Raw genomic sequence first — 15,065 nt, forward strand, 5'->3', positions numbered from 1 at the left:
TCCTGCCAGCGCACGAGGCTTCCTGATGCAGAGGGTGCTGCTGTCCCCGGGGTAGGAGGCCGTTGTTGGTCATGTTACTCATATTCCAAGTTACAGAACGTCGCAGCCACAAGAAGGCTCTGGTGGAGGTGGATTTACCCCTCGTTTTACAAAGGATCGTGTAAAATCATTGAAGTTGTGAAAGTCTATTTTTTCCTGTAAATCTATTTTTCACAGAGTATAAGAAATATCAATGACCTGATCTTTCCTTCCACTTCTTTCCCCTTCACCTAAGATCCATTCCAGTTTGTATTGTCTTTGTGTCCAAAGTAAACTAGGTGACTTATTTGTATAAAATGTTATTTTGCCACAAGAGACAGTAATAAAAGAAAGATTTTCGCAGTACGTGTACCCTCTCTTGTCTCCTGACTGGGCCCTTTGCATTGGTGGGGGGAACAGGTGTGGGGTGGGGGTGGGCACCGAGTTTCTTTGTGTGGCCTTTCTGTAAGTGGTTAATGAGTACAGCTGGTTTATGGGGTGAGTGGGGACCAGTATTGGGCTTTAGGTTTAATATTTTTGCTTTATGTTGCTGGAGGGCTTTCAGAACTAAACATTTATACACATATTTTAACATTAGGTTTATTGAGGGGTACTTTACAGTAAGATTCACCTTCTTTAAGAGTACAGCTTGATGAGTTTTGACAAATGTATACAGTCTTATAACCCCATCACAGTCCTGGTACAGGGTGTTCACATCACCTCAAAAAGCTCCCTCAAGGTCTTGGTGTTTACGGCCAGTTCCCGCCCTCCCCCCGCCCCTTTCAACCATTGTCTGATTTGTCTCTACTAGAGAACTTACATACCTTTAATATAAAACGTACATCCATGTTTAAGGTGACAAACAGTACAGTTTTAAAATGTCTGGTTTAGATGTTCTGTGGCACCTGAAGCAATGAGTGGCCTCTGCCCACAAACACCACTCACTTATTTCCCCCTCTCTCCTGCTTTTTCCTTTTTTCTTCCACCCAGGGCTGGTGCCCAGGTGAGGTGGTGGAAAGGTGAGGAAGACCTCAGAGCATTTGCCAACAACAGTCATTCCTTTGGCTTTAAAGTACTGTGGATTTAGAGGCTTTCTTTTAAATGTATTTCTTTTTAAATGGAAGGTAACATATTAAGGACTTTGCTGCATCTTTTGATTGATGTCCGGGAGGCAGAGCAAAGTCTTGGAGGAAGCAGAATTTTTGGCATGTGAGTCAGTGCTGGGGACAGATGCCTGGCTGAGTTATGGGGGGAGAAAGGCAGCTGGAGGGATGTGTGGGGGCCTGGGAGGGTGTGGCTGGTGCCCAGGAGCCTGTGGAAGGCTGGCTCACACTTGTGCTAAGGGACGCCCCTTGTCAGGTGGATGAAATCGCCATAGCTGCCTGGGCAGGGTGTAAGTGCCCTGACGAGGACACTGATGACCAAATGCCTCCCTGCTCCCAAGGAAGCTCTGCCCCACTATTGGGAGTGACACACAGGGGACTACAGTGCAACAGGGAAGTAGCAGCGCCACCTCGCCTTCACAACCTCGGGGGAAGGAAATCTTCCCAGGCAGCCCAGTTCCCTGCGCCTAAATACTGAGCACTAGAGCCAGACAAAACCCTTTGCTCCTCCTGGAGCTCGCAGACTAGTGTAGCCTCATTAAGTGCCACGAATAAATAAAACAATGGGATGTAGAGTGTGTCGGGAGAAACACCGGCCTCCCGCGGTCAGGGCAGGCCTCGTGAGACCCGAGTGAAGGGAAGGAGCATTCGGGCCGAGGGAACAGTGATTGAAAGGCCCAGAAGCGGGAACAAGCCAGGGGTAGTAGAGAAAGCGGCCTTGTGCGGCTGGAGTAAAGACAGCAAGGGGGTGGTGGGCGTGAGGCCGGAGAGGTAGGCGGGGAGGGCCACGTAGAGCGTTGAGGCCACGGAACTGGATTTGAAAGATAGACCCACCGTCGAAGGGTCTTAGGCTCGGGGGAGGCCCGACCTCGGAAACCTCGCGAGAGGCCGGCTTCTCTCCTGGGGGAGGCGGGGCTCGGGAGAGCCGCGGCAGGCCCTGCCCCCGCGCGCGAGCGCATGTCGGTCCCGCCCCCGAGGCCTGAGGGGCGGGCTTGTGGGCCGCGCCGGCACCGCCCCCCGCAGTCCGGAGCCCGGGCGTTCGTGCCCCGACACCCCGGTTGAAGCGCAGCGTCGTCTCTGCCCTCCATGGCCGCCGCGATGCTCGCCCGGGCCTGCGGCCCCATCCGCGGAGGTGAGTGCGCTGCGGCCCCGCCCTGCGGAGTAAGTCGCGGCGGCAGGAACTCCCCTGCGGCGGGCGGGCGTGAGGGGCGTCCCCTCTGGCGGCGCCGGCGGCCTTTAACAAGGTTCGGCCGCTCCGCGCGCCTGCGCGGCCCCGGCTCCCGCCCTGACCCCGGCCTGGCCGTGCCCTGACCCCCACTGCCGGCCCGGTTCTCACGGCTGCATCCACACCCGCTGCCCTCATTTCACGCCCCCGGAGATTCAGGGTGCTCCCTTCCTCCGGAGCCAGGCCTGGGATTGAACCCAGACTCTGCATCTGTGACCTTGGGCCAGACGCTCAGCTCCTGTCAGCCTCAGTTGGCCCATGTGTAAGATGGCCACAGTAATGTTACTGTTCTCATCGAGTTGTTGTAAGGATTAAATCACAGGGTATGTAAAACAGTGCAGTGCTTGGCACGTTACGAGTGCCCAGTAAACGTTAGCTCTTGTTGATTATTTCATACAGAACCTTTCCCATCTTATTTCTCTCCAGCTGCAGCAGCAGTGACACCTGTGCCCAGGGCTTCCTTAGCCTGGTCAGGACCCACTCACTCTGAATCATACCAGTAAAGGGGACCCTCACTGAGAGCTGTCTCTGCTATCCCCTGTGCTAAGTGCGACAGTTAGGATCTCTTTAATTCTCCCAGCCCCAGGAGCTGAATGCCCTTGTCTTCCACATTTTATAGAAACGGAAGCTCAGTCAAGTTGAGATCACTGCCTAAGGTCACAGAGCTGTGCTCTTATTATTATTGATGTAATATCAATATTATATAAGTTATATTGATGACTGAGTGGCATGGTTGTATGCAAAGTGTTGAGCGAGCATAGTAAGGGTTGAGTTAGTGTGGGTTTCTCAACAGTGACACTGTTGACATTCTGGGCCGATAATTCTTTGTTGTACGGTCTGTCCTGTACATTGTAGGATGTTTGGCAAGATCCCTGGCCTCTATCCATTCTGTAACCATAGCATTCCACCTGTCAACTTAAAAAGAATATAGGCAGTTACCTTACTGGTACAATGAGTTGGTTCCAGAATAATCAGAAAAGTTGCCATTTGGGAAATGCATGCTATGACTACCATAGGCCAATTCAGAGAAAAAGGAGGAGTAGGGAGGAGCTGTTCTAGACGAAAGTTCATTGGAGTGAGAGTTCAGGGTGGGGACAGCGCCTCACTGGCTGACCTGAGGCCTTTGCCGTTGGCCGTTGGGTGGGTTTGTTGCCCCAAGAAGAAGTTTTTCCTCCTGCTGCGGTGGTAAAGTAGTAGCCAACTCCCCACTGGAGATGCAATTAGGTCTCCTCCTGTTTGGGGTGATTGACCAAGAGTGCTAGGGCCTGAGAGCTCCCTCTGCAGGCCTTCCCGACTCCGATGTCAGTTGAGGTTTCTTTTATTCATTTTCACATACCCTTCAGTTGTGACAACCAGAAATGTCTCCAGACATTGCGAGATATCTCTTGGGGGGTAAACCACTGAGTTAGTGGATCACTATTAGTATTATTATCTTCATCGTTCTCATTATTACGCAAGGCCGCTTGCGTTCTGCTTCCATTGACTGCTGTTCTTGTCGGCAGCTCTCCGTCCTCAGGACTGGCGTCGGTTCCATACTATTTACCAGTCTGTAGACCTGCCCGAGACACACCAGATGCTGCGTCAGACGTGCCGGGACTTTGCCGAGAAGGAGCTGGTTCCCATCGCGGCCCAGGTGGACAGGGAACATCTCTTTCCGGCAGCTCAGGTGAGAGTCTCAACCTCAGCAGCCGGTGATGGTGGTCTGCCCTTGGCTCCTGAGAGTGAGTGGTGACAGTGACAGCCCGAGACGCTGAGACTCCAGTCAAGGAACCCTAAGGCGGGTCCTGGGACCCAGAAATTCTGTGGAGGTTTCCCTTATCCAGCATGAGGCCTATAACCAGGATTTAACTTCTGGAGTAACAGTAAAAATGGTGGGTGGTCAGTATGCTTACTGTGTGCCAGGCCTTGTGCTGTTAATAATAGTCGACACTTATAGAATGCTTACCATGTGCTAGGCACAGTTCTGAGTCCTTGAGACGTGTTATCTTGTCTGTTTCTCACCACAGTCTGATGAGGTGAAGGTATAATTATTGTATACCCTACTTACAGTTGATGAACCTCAGATTGGTGAGAGGGTTAAATAATACGCACAAGGTCTTGGAGCTGATGAACTGCGGGGCTAAGGGCTTGACGCCAAGTCAGTCTTCATCCAGACCTTGAGGTCCCAGTCAGCGTGCTCCCTGCTGTGGCCCTGTGCTCTTGCATTTGCCTTAGCCCATCTGTAATATGTGTTCCTGCTGCACCCCCTGGCCTGGCAAGATATCTCGCACCCGGTATAAATACTCAGTAGATTTTTGTTGAGTAAATAACTTGGGAAAGAGTAAAACTTTCTGGCCTCTTTGCCTGTTTTTTAGGGTGGAATTCACGTGTAGTAGTCACTATTTATGTGTTGTCTTTGTAGTCACCATATGCATGTCTTCTAGGCCCCAAGGCCGCATTTCCAACTTAGTAATTGTTGTGTGTCACAGTGTGTTGGGCACTGTGAATGGACTGTGGGAGTATCCAGGGAGCTCGAAGCGGAGAAGGCGAGTGGCATTCTGGGCACCCAGATTAGTTGGGCAGCTTTTAGGCATTAAGCATTCAACATGTGTCATCTCCTTTAGTCCTGAGGACATCCCCACCTACAAATTTAACCTCCATTTTGCTTCCTAGAATGCTTGCAAGGATTAAGTGAGATAATGTATGTCAAATTCATGGTGCCTAGTACTGGAAAAATGACAGCTATTAATACTGTTTTTGTCATTTTCATTAAAGTTGAGAAAATTGAGGCACAGAGAGATGCCTGATTTTCCAAGGTTTACTGGTCTCTGGAGCTAGAATTCACACTCCAAGGCTGGCTGGCTCCAAAACCCGCCTCTATCCACTATCCCCTTGGTTGTCCTAGCCGCCAAGCTAGCAGGCACGGAATCCCTATTCTAGTTGGGAATATTATTATTCAAGGGCCTAAACTACCCCTCTCCCCTCGGTAGCCACACACACTGCTCTCGGTAACCTCCCCTGCCACATCGTCTCTCAGCACCATTAGTGGAGACATGAAAGGACTCAGGCTCTTTGTGAGTAGAGAACGGGAATGAGCAGACAGGCCAGTGAAAAGCAGGAACAGTTTACAGGCGCTGCCCCCAGAGCACTTGTCCGAGACATGGCTGTGTGTTGGGACTTTTCCTGCCAAACGACAGACGGCTTGATTTATTTTTCCTATATTATTCCTGTATTCCCTCAAGTTATTACTAATATTACAGACGTAGCTTTGCTCTGCGCAAGAAAGCTGGTAGTAGAAGCAGGCTTTTCACCAACCTACTCTTAAAGTCCTCTGGCTTTATAATCTACTTGCTCTCGGGGGCTAGGGAATTTGCAAGGGAATCCTCCTAAATGGTGGCAGAAGTGGCTGCTGGAGGAGGAAGTCATGGCATCAGCCTCCTTCCCTTCTGGCACGTGGGGCCGCTCAGTCAGGATTTGCTGGATGCACGACGGCAGCTCAGAGCGGTGATAGCATCTGTAGTTGGTTTTATCTCGGACAAGGTGTTTTCACCTCTGTCATGTCATTAGATTCTCACGTGTCCCGCTATTACCGTCCCCTCTTATAGGTGAAACAGGAGCAGTTCTATGAATTGCCTGAGGTTGTCGAGCTGGGGAGAAATAGCGCTAAGTCTTCTCATCTTGCCACCGTCACACATGAACTGGACTCTCGTTTTGGTGACTGGTGGCCTACAGAGGTCATTGCTCAAAGTTCGTTTCCCTTCACTAAAGATTGAGGCCTGCTGGCTTTTTACGTTTATCATTCTCTCTCTCACTGTGGATGGTGCTAAGCTCTGAGCTCCGGAAGGGATCGAGGGCTTAGCAGGCAGAAGGATCAAAGAACTGGACGCTGGATAGTATGGCGGGTTGCAGAATTCAAAATAACACCATATAGTGTTTTAAAATAATAGTAATAATAACAGGGATAGCTGACATCTGGGGGTTACTGTATTCCAGGTACTTCTACATTAAATCTTCAACACAACACTCTGAGGTAGTAACTTAAATTATCTCCAGTGTCCAGGTGAGGAAACTGAAGCCAGAGGTTAAGTTTCTTGCTCAGCACTCACACAGCCAGATACAGACTCCTAAGCCACCCTCTGGCCTGTGGTAGGTGCTTGTTAGTGATTTCTGTTATTTTTTCCTGAAGAATTTGCCCCACCAAAAAATGGGTTTTTGAGGGAGGGGACAAGGAGAGAAGAATTGAGAGGAGGGTGGGCCAAGAATCAGGTGGAAGGCTGGCGCCAGTTTCTGTTTATTTGGCTGATTTTGTAACCTCGGTTGGACTTTAGTCTTTCTGGATCCAAACCAAAAAAAACAAAGGGACACATGACTTTACTGTGCTATTTTGTTATAAAAGGCAGCAGGAAATAGAATGATGTTTCCAACCAATTTTGGCCTCCTCAGGCTAGAAGCATACCTGTGTATAATCATATGTCTAAAACTTAACTCAGTTTCTGCTCCTTCACTCAGTGAATATTTATTGAGTGACTTCAGTATACCAGTATACCAATATACCTGAGCTAACATCTGTGCCCATCTTCCTCTGTTTCTTGTGTGTGGGTCGCCACCACAGCGTGACTTGATGAGTGATGTATGTCTGTGCCTGGGATCCGAACCCACAAACCCATGCCACCAAAGTGGAACACGCTGAACTCACTACGCCACAGGGCCGGCCCCTTAAAGCATTGTTTTTATGTGAGGAACCCTTTAAACATTTCCCAGATGTGACAGCAGCAGGAACTGAAGATTTGCTCTTTTGTCGCAGCAGCTAGGAAAGGGGCTTGCTCTTTTTCACATTTTCTCTTGGGAGTTTGGAGACCGCGAGGCTTGGCCTAGTTGGTGGTGCTGCCTCTTCTCAGGATGCCGGTCCAGCTTCCTGGTTCACATACACAAGGGACCGAGAGTCACCACTGTGGGTCTCAGCTCTAAGAAGTCCCCCTTGAGATGGCTCTGAAGGTCAGTTTGCAAAAATATTAGGAGGCCTTGTTGCTGTTCGCCAGTTACTGTCAACATAACTTACCTCAGAAGTGATGTATAGGGGCCGGCCCTGTGGCCTAGTGGTTAAGTTCGCGGGCTCTGCTTCGGCAGCCCAGAGTTTCACCAGTTCAGATCCTGGGCGTGGACCTAGCACCGCTCATCAAGCCATGCTAAGGCGGTGTCCCACATAGCACAACCAGAAGGACCTACAACTAGAATATACAACTATGTACTGAGGCGCTTTGGGGAGAAGAAGGAAAAAAGAAAGAAGATTGGCACAGGTGTTAGCTCAGGTGCCAGTCGTTAAAAAAAAAAAAGTGATTTATACAACTGGACACATACTCTTTTGGGCAGTTTTGCTGCTTTTCATTTCTTTTGGTTTCTTGTTCTTTTTGATTATCTTGTCTCTTCTCTCCACTGCCCCCCCCCCCCTTTTTCTTTCCCTTGCTGCTGGTCACTTTTTCAGGATACACTTGAGTCACTGTACATTGCCACCATTATTGCTTCTGTCTCCAATTTTTTGCTAGAATGTCCCTCCTGCTGGCCCTCTAGAGATATGTTTCAGAGTGAGAAAGGTTGGGAAAAAACAGCTCAAGTCATCACTGATAAAATGGGGCGAGCTTGATGTCTACAGGCATTGGGGATGGGGTGGAGGAGTTCATACTGTGAAGCGTGACGGAGGCAGATGTTTTAAAAGATGACACTGATGGCGAGAAAAAGAGGGAGGAGAGGGACATGGGTCAAAACTGGGGGAGATGACGCCTGCTAGGGTAGTCATTTGGGGGCAGTAACTGTGAACTCCTACAACTCCCGGCACAGTGAGAACTATCAAGACAGCCAGAGGGAAGGGGTGTTACATAGAGAGGAGAGTGCCAAGACTTCTGGCTTCCTGGTGGCCTGACGCCATGTGTCCTGGAAGTGTCACCTCTCCATGTGAGTTCCCCCATGGGTAAAGGGAAGGTGGAGGATCCTTGTTCTGCCTACGCTCTGCCTGGCAGTTTTGGTTCCCTTTTTGTTTCTTGGGATGAAATGGTGTCGTGGGGCGAGTGGTTAAGCTGTCCGTTATTCCAAGATTGTACTGAAGAGCTGTGGGATGAAGAGGAAGGCTGTGTCTTAGTGTCCAGGGAGGTTGGATGGCGTGAGACAAATGGAGCTTTTGCAGCTCAGTCTGTTTTGCTGGGAGGCCAGAGAAAGCCTCCAGCAAGGTTCCTGTTTGGGCCTGAGCATGAATCTTGGAGACCTGTGTCTTTCTAGCGCCTGGTGGGATATGGCCCAGGTTCCTAATCCAGCACCGCCTTCCCTAATAAAACACTGTTTTCACCCTAGAATAGCTTTGTTGGATGCCTTAAGTGTGGGGTCGAAAGGGCTCTGTTCTGAGGCCACGCTTGTGCCGGCACAGGGCTTCGAGAGTCCCCAGGTCCTGTTCTGAGTACACTGTTGCTTAAAGCACTCTCTACTTTCAACTCCCCCACCCCCTGGTTGACTCCCGCCTGCTGAAATGATGCAGCGTTTCTGAGCAGGAGCGCCCCCTCCTCCCCCAGGGGTGTGGTGACCACAAATGTTTGTCTTTTTAGCGACTCTCAAAATGACACATCCCTAGTAGCTCTGAGTCCCATTGATCACTGTGTACTAGTTTCCTATTACCATTGTAACCAATTACCACAGACTCAGTGGCTTAACACAGTACAAATTTATTATCTGACGGTTCCTGGAGGTCCAAAATCCAAAGAGGGTCTCGCTGAGCTAAAATCAAGGTGTCGGTGGGGCTGGTTCCCCTGGAGGCTCTAGGGAAGACCCCACTTTCTTGCCTTTTCCAGCTTCTAGAGGCCGCCTGCATTCCTTGGCTCATGAGCTCCTTCCAGCCAGCATTCACGTCACCCCGACCTCTGCTTCCATGGTCACATCTCCTTCTCTGACCCCCCTGTATCCCTCTTTCCCTTGTGAGGACCTTGTGATGACATTGGGCCCCCCAGTAGTCTGGCATAATCCCCACATCTCAAAGTCCTTAACTTAATTACGTCTCCAGAGTCCCTTTTGCCATGGAAGGTGGCGTAGTCATAGGTCCCAGGGATTAGGACGTGGCCATCTTTGAGGGGCTGTCATTCTGCCTCCCACACACTGGCCGTCCTTCCCCATGTCTCCTCCCCTGTCACTGCAGCCCAGTGTCTGCTTGGGGGGCTGCAGACCCTGATCAGCACTTGCGGGGTCAGTAGCTCAGTGCCACTCAGCAACCAGGTTTCTGCCCCCACTGGTGTCATGCATGGGAGACCCTGAGGGGAGTAAGGCCCACCCCAAGCTTAGAGTCTGTGAGAGAGTTTCCCACGGGAGCAATTCAAGGCAAAATCAAATAAGTGATCTCATAGAGGGACACACAAATTATTATGGAAATGCAGCGGATTCATAGATGTCCCCTTCTCCTGTACATTGTTGTCGAGATGAGATCTTGTCAGCCACTTCCTGACAGTAAGTGCTGTTCACTGATCACTCACCTTGTGCCAGGCACTGGGCTCACATTCCGTGTGTATTGTCTCAGTTAGTCCTTAAAAAATTCGATGAGATAGGTAGTCTTTGGGGAGGGGGTGTAACACTTTTATAATCACAGAAGTAATATTAATTATAGAAAAATGAGAAAATATTGCAAACATTCTTCTGTTTGCTTCTTTTAAGTCAAAATAGTCTAAGAATGTGCTTACAGGAATCAAATGACACAAAGGGGCTGATGAAAAGCAATGGTCCCTCTTCTGCCCCACGTCCCTCCCGCTCCCCAGAGGCAGTTGGTTTTAGCTGTTTCTTCTGGAAGCTGTGTAGCAAAGCAGGCTTCCAGAGGCTAATAGCTGTGTCTTAGGTCAGAAGGGGCAGAGCTGGGCAGGGTGCTGAGCTGGTTAAGATCCTGGAGTCATTGCCCGGGTTCCAGTCCCAGCTGCAGCCCCGAGCAGCTGCATCACTTCTTTGAGCTCCAGGTTCCCGTCCTGTGACGCGAGGTGGACTCACACCATCGTTCTCATCAAGCTTTGGAGAGGCTCAGATGAAAGAGTATCCGTAAAGTACTTATGTGGTGTTTGGCAATCCGTAGGTGCTTGATAATTAATCATTACTATTATTGTTACTCCAAATCAAAAACCCCAAGCTCTTACCATTTATTCATTCTTTCGCTGGCACTGGGAGTATCACAGTGAACAAAAACACAGTCTCTGCCCTCGAGGTCAGGAAGAGAGACCTTAATCAAAACGAGCACAGCAATAGGTGTGAGATTCCAGCTTCCTGAGCACTGTACGGGAGAGGCACAGGTGCTACAAGAGTGTGTGATTAAAGAACTAGACTTAGTGAGGCCTGAAGAAGTGATGCTGGAGCTGAGATCTAAAGGAAAAGAGAAGATAGTAACCTGAGGGGGCTGGCGTGGTGGCGCAGCTGTTAAGTGCGCACATTCCGCTTTGGCGGCCCGGGGTTTGCCGGTTTGGATCCCGAGTGCGGACATGACACTGCTTGGCAAGCCTGCTGTGGTAGGCATCCTACATATAAAGTAGAGGAAGGTGGGCATGGATGTTAGCTCAGGGCCAGTCTTCCTCAGCAAAAAGAGGAGGATTGGCAGCAGATGTTAGCTCAGGGCTAATCTTCCTCAAAAAAAAAAAAGATAATAACTTGATAAAGGGCATTACTGACTGGAAACAGCATGTGCAAAGACCCTGTGGTGAGGAGGGGGATGTGTGTGGTACACTTAAGGGACTGAGAGAAGGTCAGTATGGTGCTATGCTCTCATGTTCCTTACCTCGGAGGCCCCTGAAGCCTTCCTGTGCTTTCCACTTGCTCACTGGTTGTGGCTGTGGACACAGAGGTGAGCCAGTGCAAAGTGTTGGGGCAGGATGGCTTGAATGAATGGTGCTGTCCTGCAGACCTCAGCTGAAGCTAGGTCTTCAGCCTCGGGGATCATGGGGTGGGTGGATGGGGCCTGAGTTTCCGCAGGCACTGGCTCAGGGGCAGGAGGGGTTGGTGTTGGGGAGGGTGGGCCTTGGCCCCCAGCAGCTGCCCTTGCCATGACATCCTTCCCTGGCCCAGGTGAAGAAGATGGGCGAGCTTGGGCTTCTGGCCATGGATGTGCCTGAGGACTTAAGCGGTGCCGGCCTTGATTACCTGGCCTATGCCATCGCCATGGAGGAGATCAGCCGGGGCTGTGCCTCCACCGGAGTCATCATGAGTGTCAACAACGTGAGTGCCCCCTCCTGGGCCCCTGGGACACACAGGTGGAGGGGAGGCTCCTGTGGGCAGGCAGGCACTCTGGCCACGTGTCCCAACATCCCAGGCCCCAAGAGCTAGGCCTTGGTTCCCAGCCCCCGACCTCCTCTGGACTCCATCCTTTCAGGTGGGCCTCTGGAGAGAGCAGGCCTTGGGGTGGGGTCCGCGAGCCTGCAGTTGTGCCTGGGCTCGCAGGCCTCTGACCACCCACCTCTGTCCCCACCAGTCGCTGTACTTGGGGCCTATCCTGAAGTTCGGCTCCAAGGAGCAGAAGCAGCAGTGGATCACTCCTTTCACCAGTGGTGACAAAGTCGGCTGCTTTGCGCTCAGTGAACCAGGTACTGTGGTGGGACAGTGGTCTGCCCCAGTCCCTTCACCTCAGAATCAGGGTGACAGACTGGGACTAGAGCAGGGTGGCCCCCGGGACAGAGGCAGGAGCTCGGGCCTGTGCTGACTTGGGTCAGCTGCTCGTTGCTTCCTGAGGCCGGAGGACAGGCTTTCAATGTGAGCGGCTGGGGCTTGAGCTCTGGCTGCCTGGGATCTGCCAAGGAGCGTATGGTCACCTCACCTGAGCTGGGCCGGCAGGGACGTTTGGCTCTGGGGTCCCTTCGGCCTGAAGATGGCCAGCTGCTACACGCCTCCATTACCCACTTGGATTAGTCTCTAGGAGCGTGGGGAGCTGGTGTGACCCTAGAGCTTTCTCTCAGGAGCCTGATTCTTTGGAGGCCGGGGTGCTGGCTCTTCGTGCTTGCCATCTGGGGCGTGAGGCTGGGCTCCCTGCTGAGCTGTTGGCAGCACCTGTGGGGGGTGGAGGTGCCGCTGGATTTTGAGCCTGTGTGTGGGGCAGGGAATGGCAGCGACGCGGGAGCAGCCTCCACCACTGCCCGGGCAGAGGGTGACTCCTGGGTCCTGAATGGCACCAAAGCCTGGATCACCAATTCCTGGGAGGCCTCAGCCACCGTGGTCTTTGCCAGCACAGACAGATCCTTGCAAAACAAGGTGGGGACCCCAGAGAGAGGGTCAGAGAGACCTCTGGGTTACAGTCATTTCATAGTTTCCAGATCCCAGGCTCCTTGGCTCTATGGAGCTGTTTCTGCTCTGGGGCACCTGGGGCTGTCCCTGTCCCTCCCTCCCTGTTGTTGGCTTGGGGCTGGAGCCTGCACCTTCCGCAGAGGTGCCAGCAGACAGCGTCACAGCCCGAAGTTCTGGGGAGGTGGAAGGGACCGGAGTTTGGTGTGGTTTGCCTAAGGGCGGTGGCCTAGGGTAGCCTCAGAAGGTGACAGGGTTTGTCTGCCGTGTCAGGGCATCAGTGCCTTCCTGGTTCCCATGCCAACACCTGGGCTCACGTTGGGGAAGAAGGAAGACAAGCTGGGCATCCGGGCCTCATCCACGGCCAACCTCATCTTTGAGGACTGTCGCATCCCCAAGGACAACCTGCTGGGGGAGCCGGGGATGGGCTTCAAGATAGCCATGGTGAGCTGGCAGTGGGGGTGGGGCCCCAGGATGAGGCCCTGGCCAGCCACTAACCAGGTGGTCCCCACAGCAAACTCTGGACATGGGCCGCATCGGCATCGCCGCCCAGGCTCTGGGCATTGCACAGGCCGCCCTCGATTGTGCTGTGAACTACGCTGAGAACCGCAGGGCGTTTGGGGCGCCCCTCACCAAGCTTCAGGGCATCCAGGTGAGGAGGTGGAGACTTCAGGAGCCGACACTGGAGGGTGGGACCCTTTCACCTCTTCCTGTATCCTCCTCCCGCTTCCCTCCTGTCCTTGGAGGGAGGGAGGGGCAGCTGACTGACCGGAGGCGGCGGGGTGGGGCTGTTTGTTGCAGTTCAAGCTGGCGGACATGGCCCTGGCCCTGGAGAGTGCCCGGCTGCTGACGTGGCGTGCTGCCATGTTGAAGGATAATAAGAAGCCTTTCACCAAGGTGCCTTTGGGGAAGGGGTCTCCTCAGGCCCAGAGCTCTGATGGACCAAGGGACTGAGGGAGAAGTCGGGGGGGTGGGGGGTTCCTTGGGCCTGTGGGTTTATTGCTCTGAGAGGTGGCTCCCCCCAAAGTACAGTTTCTGACCTCTTTATCCCCTGTGGTTAGGAGGCAGCAATGGCCAAGCTGGCTGCATCAGAAGCTGCAACTGCCATCAGCCACCAGGTGAGTGTCCGTGGTGCTGGTGCCTGGGCCAGGCCCCAAGGGTTGAGTGCCAGCTGCCCCTCCCCCCACCAGTCCTTTTGTGTGGCTGGTCCTGCCCCTGTCTGTCCCCAGAAGTGGGAGTCTTCTCCCTTCTGAGCCCCTGCTTCCCACTGTAGGCCATCCAGATCCTAGGTGGCATGGGCTACGTGACAGAGATGCCGGCCGAGCGGCACTACCGTGATGCCCGCATCACCGAGATTTACGAAGGCACCAGCGAGATCCAGAGGCTAGTGATCGCTGGGCAGCTGCTCAAGAGCTACCGGAGCTGAGCCCCTCCATAGGGGTGACCAGTGGCCCCCCACACACCCCCGGGAGCCAGGCTGGCCTGAGGACCGAGGGAAAGGGGGCGGGAGCCACGTGGCTTTAACCTCAACTCCCAGTTAGAGAGTTTGGGGCGGGCGGGGGCCCTGCCTCCTCTTGCCAGAACCACCCCACGCCAGCCCTTCGGGTGTGGCCTGTCTTGCTGCTGTCACCTCTACCCACCCCAGACCAAACTGCCTGGGGGAAAGTCTCAGGGAGAAAGGAAAGGCGAGGAGGCTGTGACCCACTTCTGAAGACACCTGCCTTCTGCTCAGTTTCTCGGCTTTGCTCCCCCTTCACGTGCCTTATTTTCTTCATCTCAGTGGACCTGGGAGCCATCAGCTCTGTTCCCATGGGCCCTGGTGCTCAGCAGGAGACCCAGGTGGAACAGGCTCTTGGCAGTGTCTGCTCTCTCCCTGAGGCCTGGGGTCAGGAGTGGAGTTGGGTGGGGGCCAGAATGACCAGGCCTCTAAGTAGCAGAGTTGCGTTCTCAGGCCCCAGGGTGGTCTCGGGAAGGCTGTGGGCCGGGGTGATGATGGAAGCCGCCCAGAGCCCCATAACCCATTCTTCTCTTAAAGTGTAAGTGAGTGGGGGGTGGTGATCTGATTCGTGCTTTGGGATAATCAGATCTGGGAATTGGCTGTAAGTAATAAAGCATACCTGTCCCCAGACGGTCGTGTCCTCGCCTGGGTACTCCTGGGAGGGAAGATGGTCCTTTAGTCTGCTCCCTGACATCCCCGCCTTGTGTGAGTGTGAGTGTGTGTGTGCGTGCGCGCATGTGTGAGTGTGTGAGAGTAAGGCCGACTGCGGTGGGAGGGTCCGTCTCTGTCCTGGGGGAGCTCCAGCAGGAGGCAGAGTTGGCCAATACCACAGTTCAGGAAAATAAGGAGCTGGGTCCAGTGGGCCTGGGCGAGTGTCCAGGTGAGTGACCGCTGAGCAGGAGGGCAGGCCATCAGGGCCGCTGAGCCAGGGGGCATGGTCACAGCAGGTGTGTGCTTGGTGGGCCCA

General features: G+C 53.1%; 1 protein-coding gene across 1 annotated transcript; it reads left to right on the forward strand.

Annotated features, from left to right (window-relative positions):
• The first annotated feature begins 2,100 nt into the window (after window positions 1–2,100).
• On the forward strand, window positions 2,101–14,728 carry ACADS (acyl-CoA dehydrogenase short chain). The gene is made up of 10 exons (XM_046641307.1): window positions 2,101–2,253; window positions 3,849–4,012; window positions 11,395–11,544; window positions 11,798–11,909; window positions 12,419–12,570; window positions 12,874–13,044; window positions 13,115–13,252; window positions 13,402–13,497; window positions 13,662–13,718; window positions 13,874–14,728. Exons 1-10 carry the CDS (start codon window positions 2,208–2,210, stop codon window positions 14,024–14,026), a joined length of 1,239 nt encoding a protein of 412 aa, XP_046497263.1. The 5' UTR covers window positions 2,101–2,207; the 3' UTR covers window positions 14,027–14,728.
• The last annotated feature ends 337 nt before the right edge of the window (window positions 14,729–15,065 follow it).

This window comes from Equus quagga, chromosome 15 (assembly GCF_021613505.1).
Source record: "Equus quagga isolate Etosha38 chromosome 15, UCLA_HA_Equagga_1.0, whole genome shotgun sequence".
NCBI lineage: Eukaryota > Metazoa > Chordata > Mammalia > Perissodactyla > Equidae > Equus > Equus quagga.

Excerpts from the sequence above, each read along its gene's own strand:
- ACADS (XM_046641307.1), top strand. The coding sequence starts at position 2,208 with ATGGCCGCCGCGATGCTCGCCCGGGCCTGCGGCCCCATCCGCGGAG. Across the intron at positions 2,254-3,848 it reads CTGCGGCCCCATCCGCGGAG|CTCTCCGTCCTCAGGACTGG; the intron begins GTGAGTGCGCTG and ends TCTTGTCGGCAG. Across the intron at positions 12,571-12,873 it reads ACAGATCCTTGCAAAACAAG|GGCATCAGTGCCTTCCTGGT; the intron begins GTGGGGACCCCA and ends CTGCCGTGTCAG.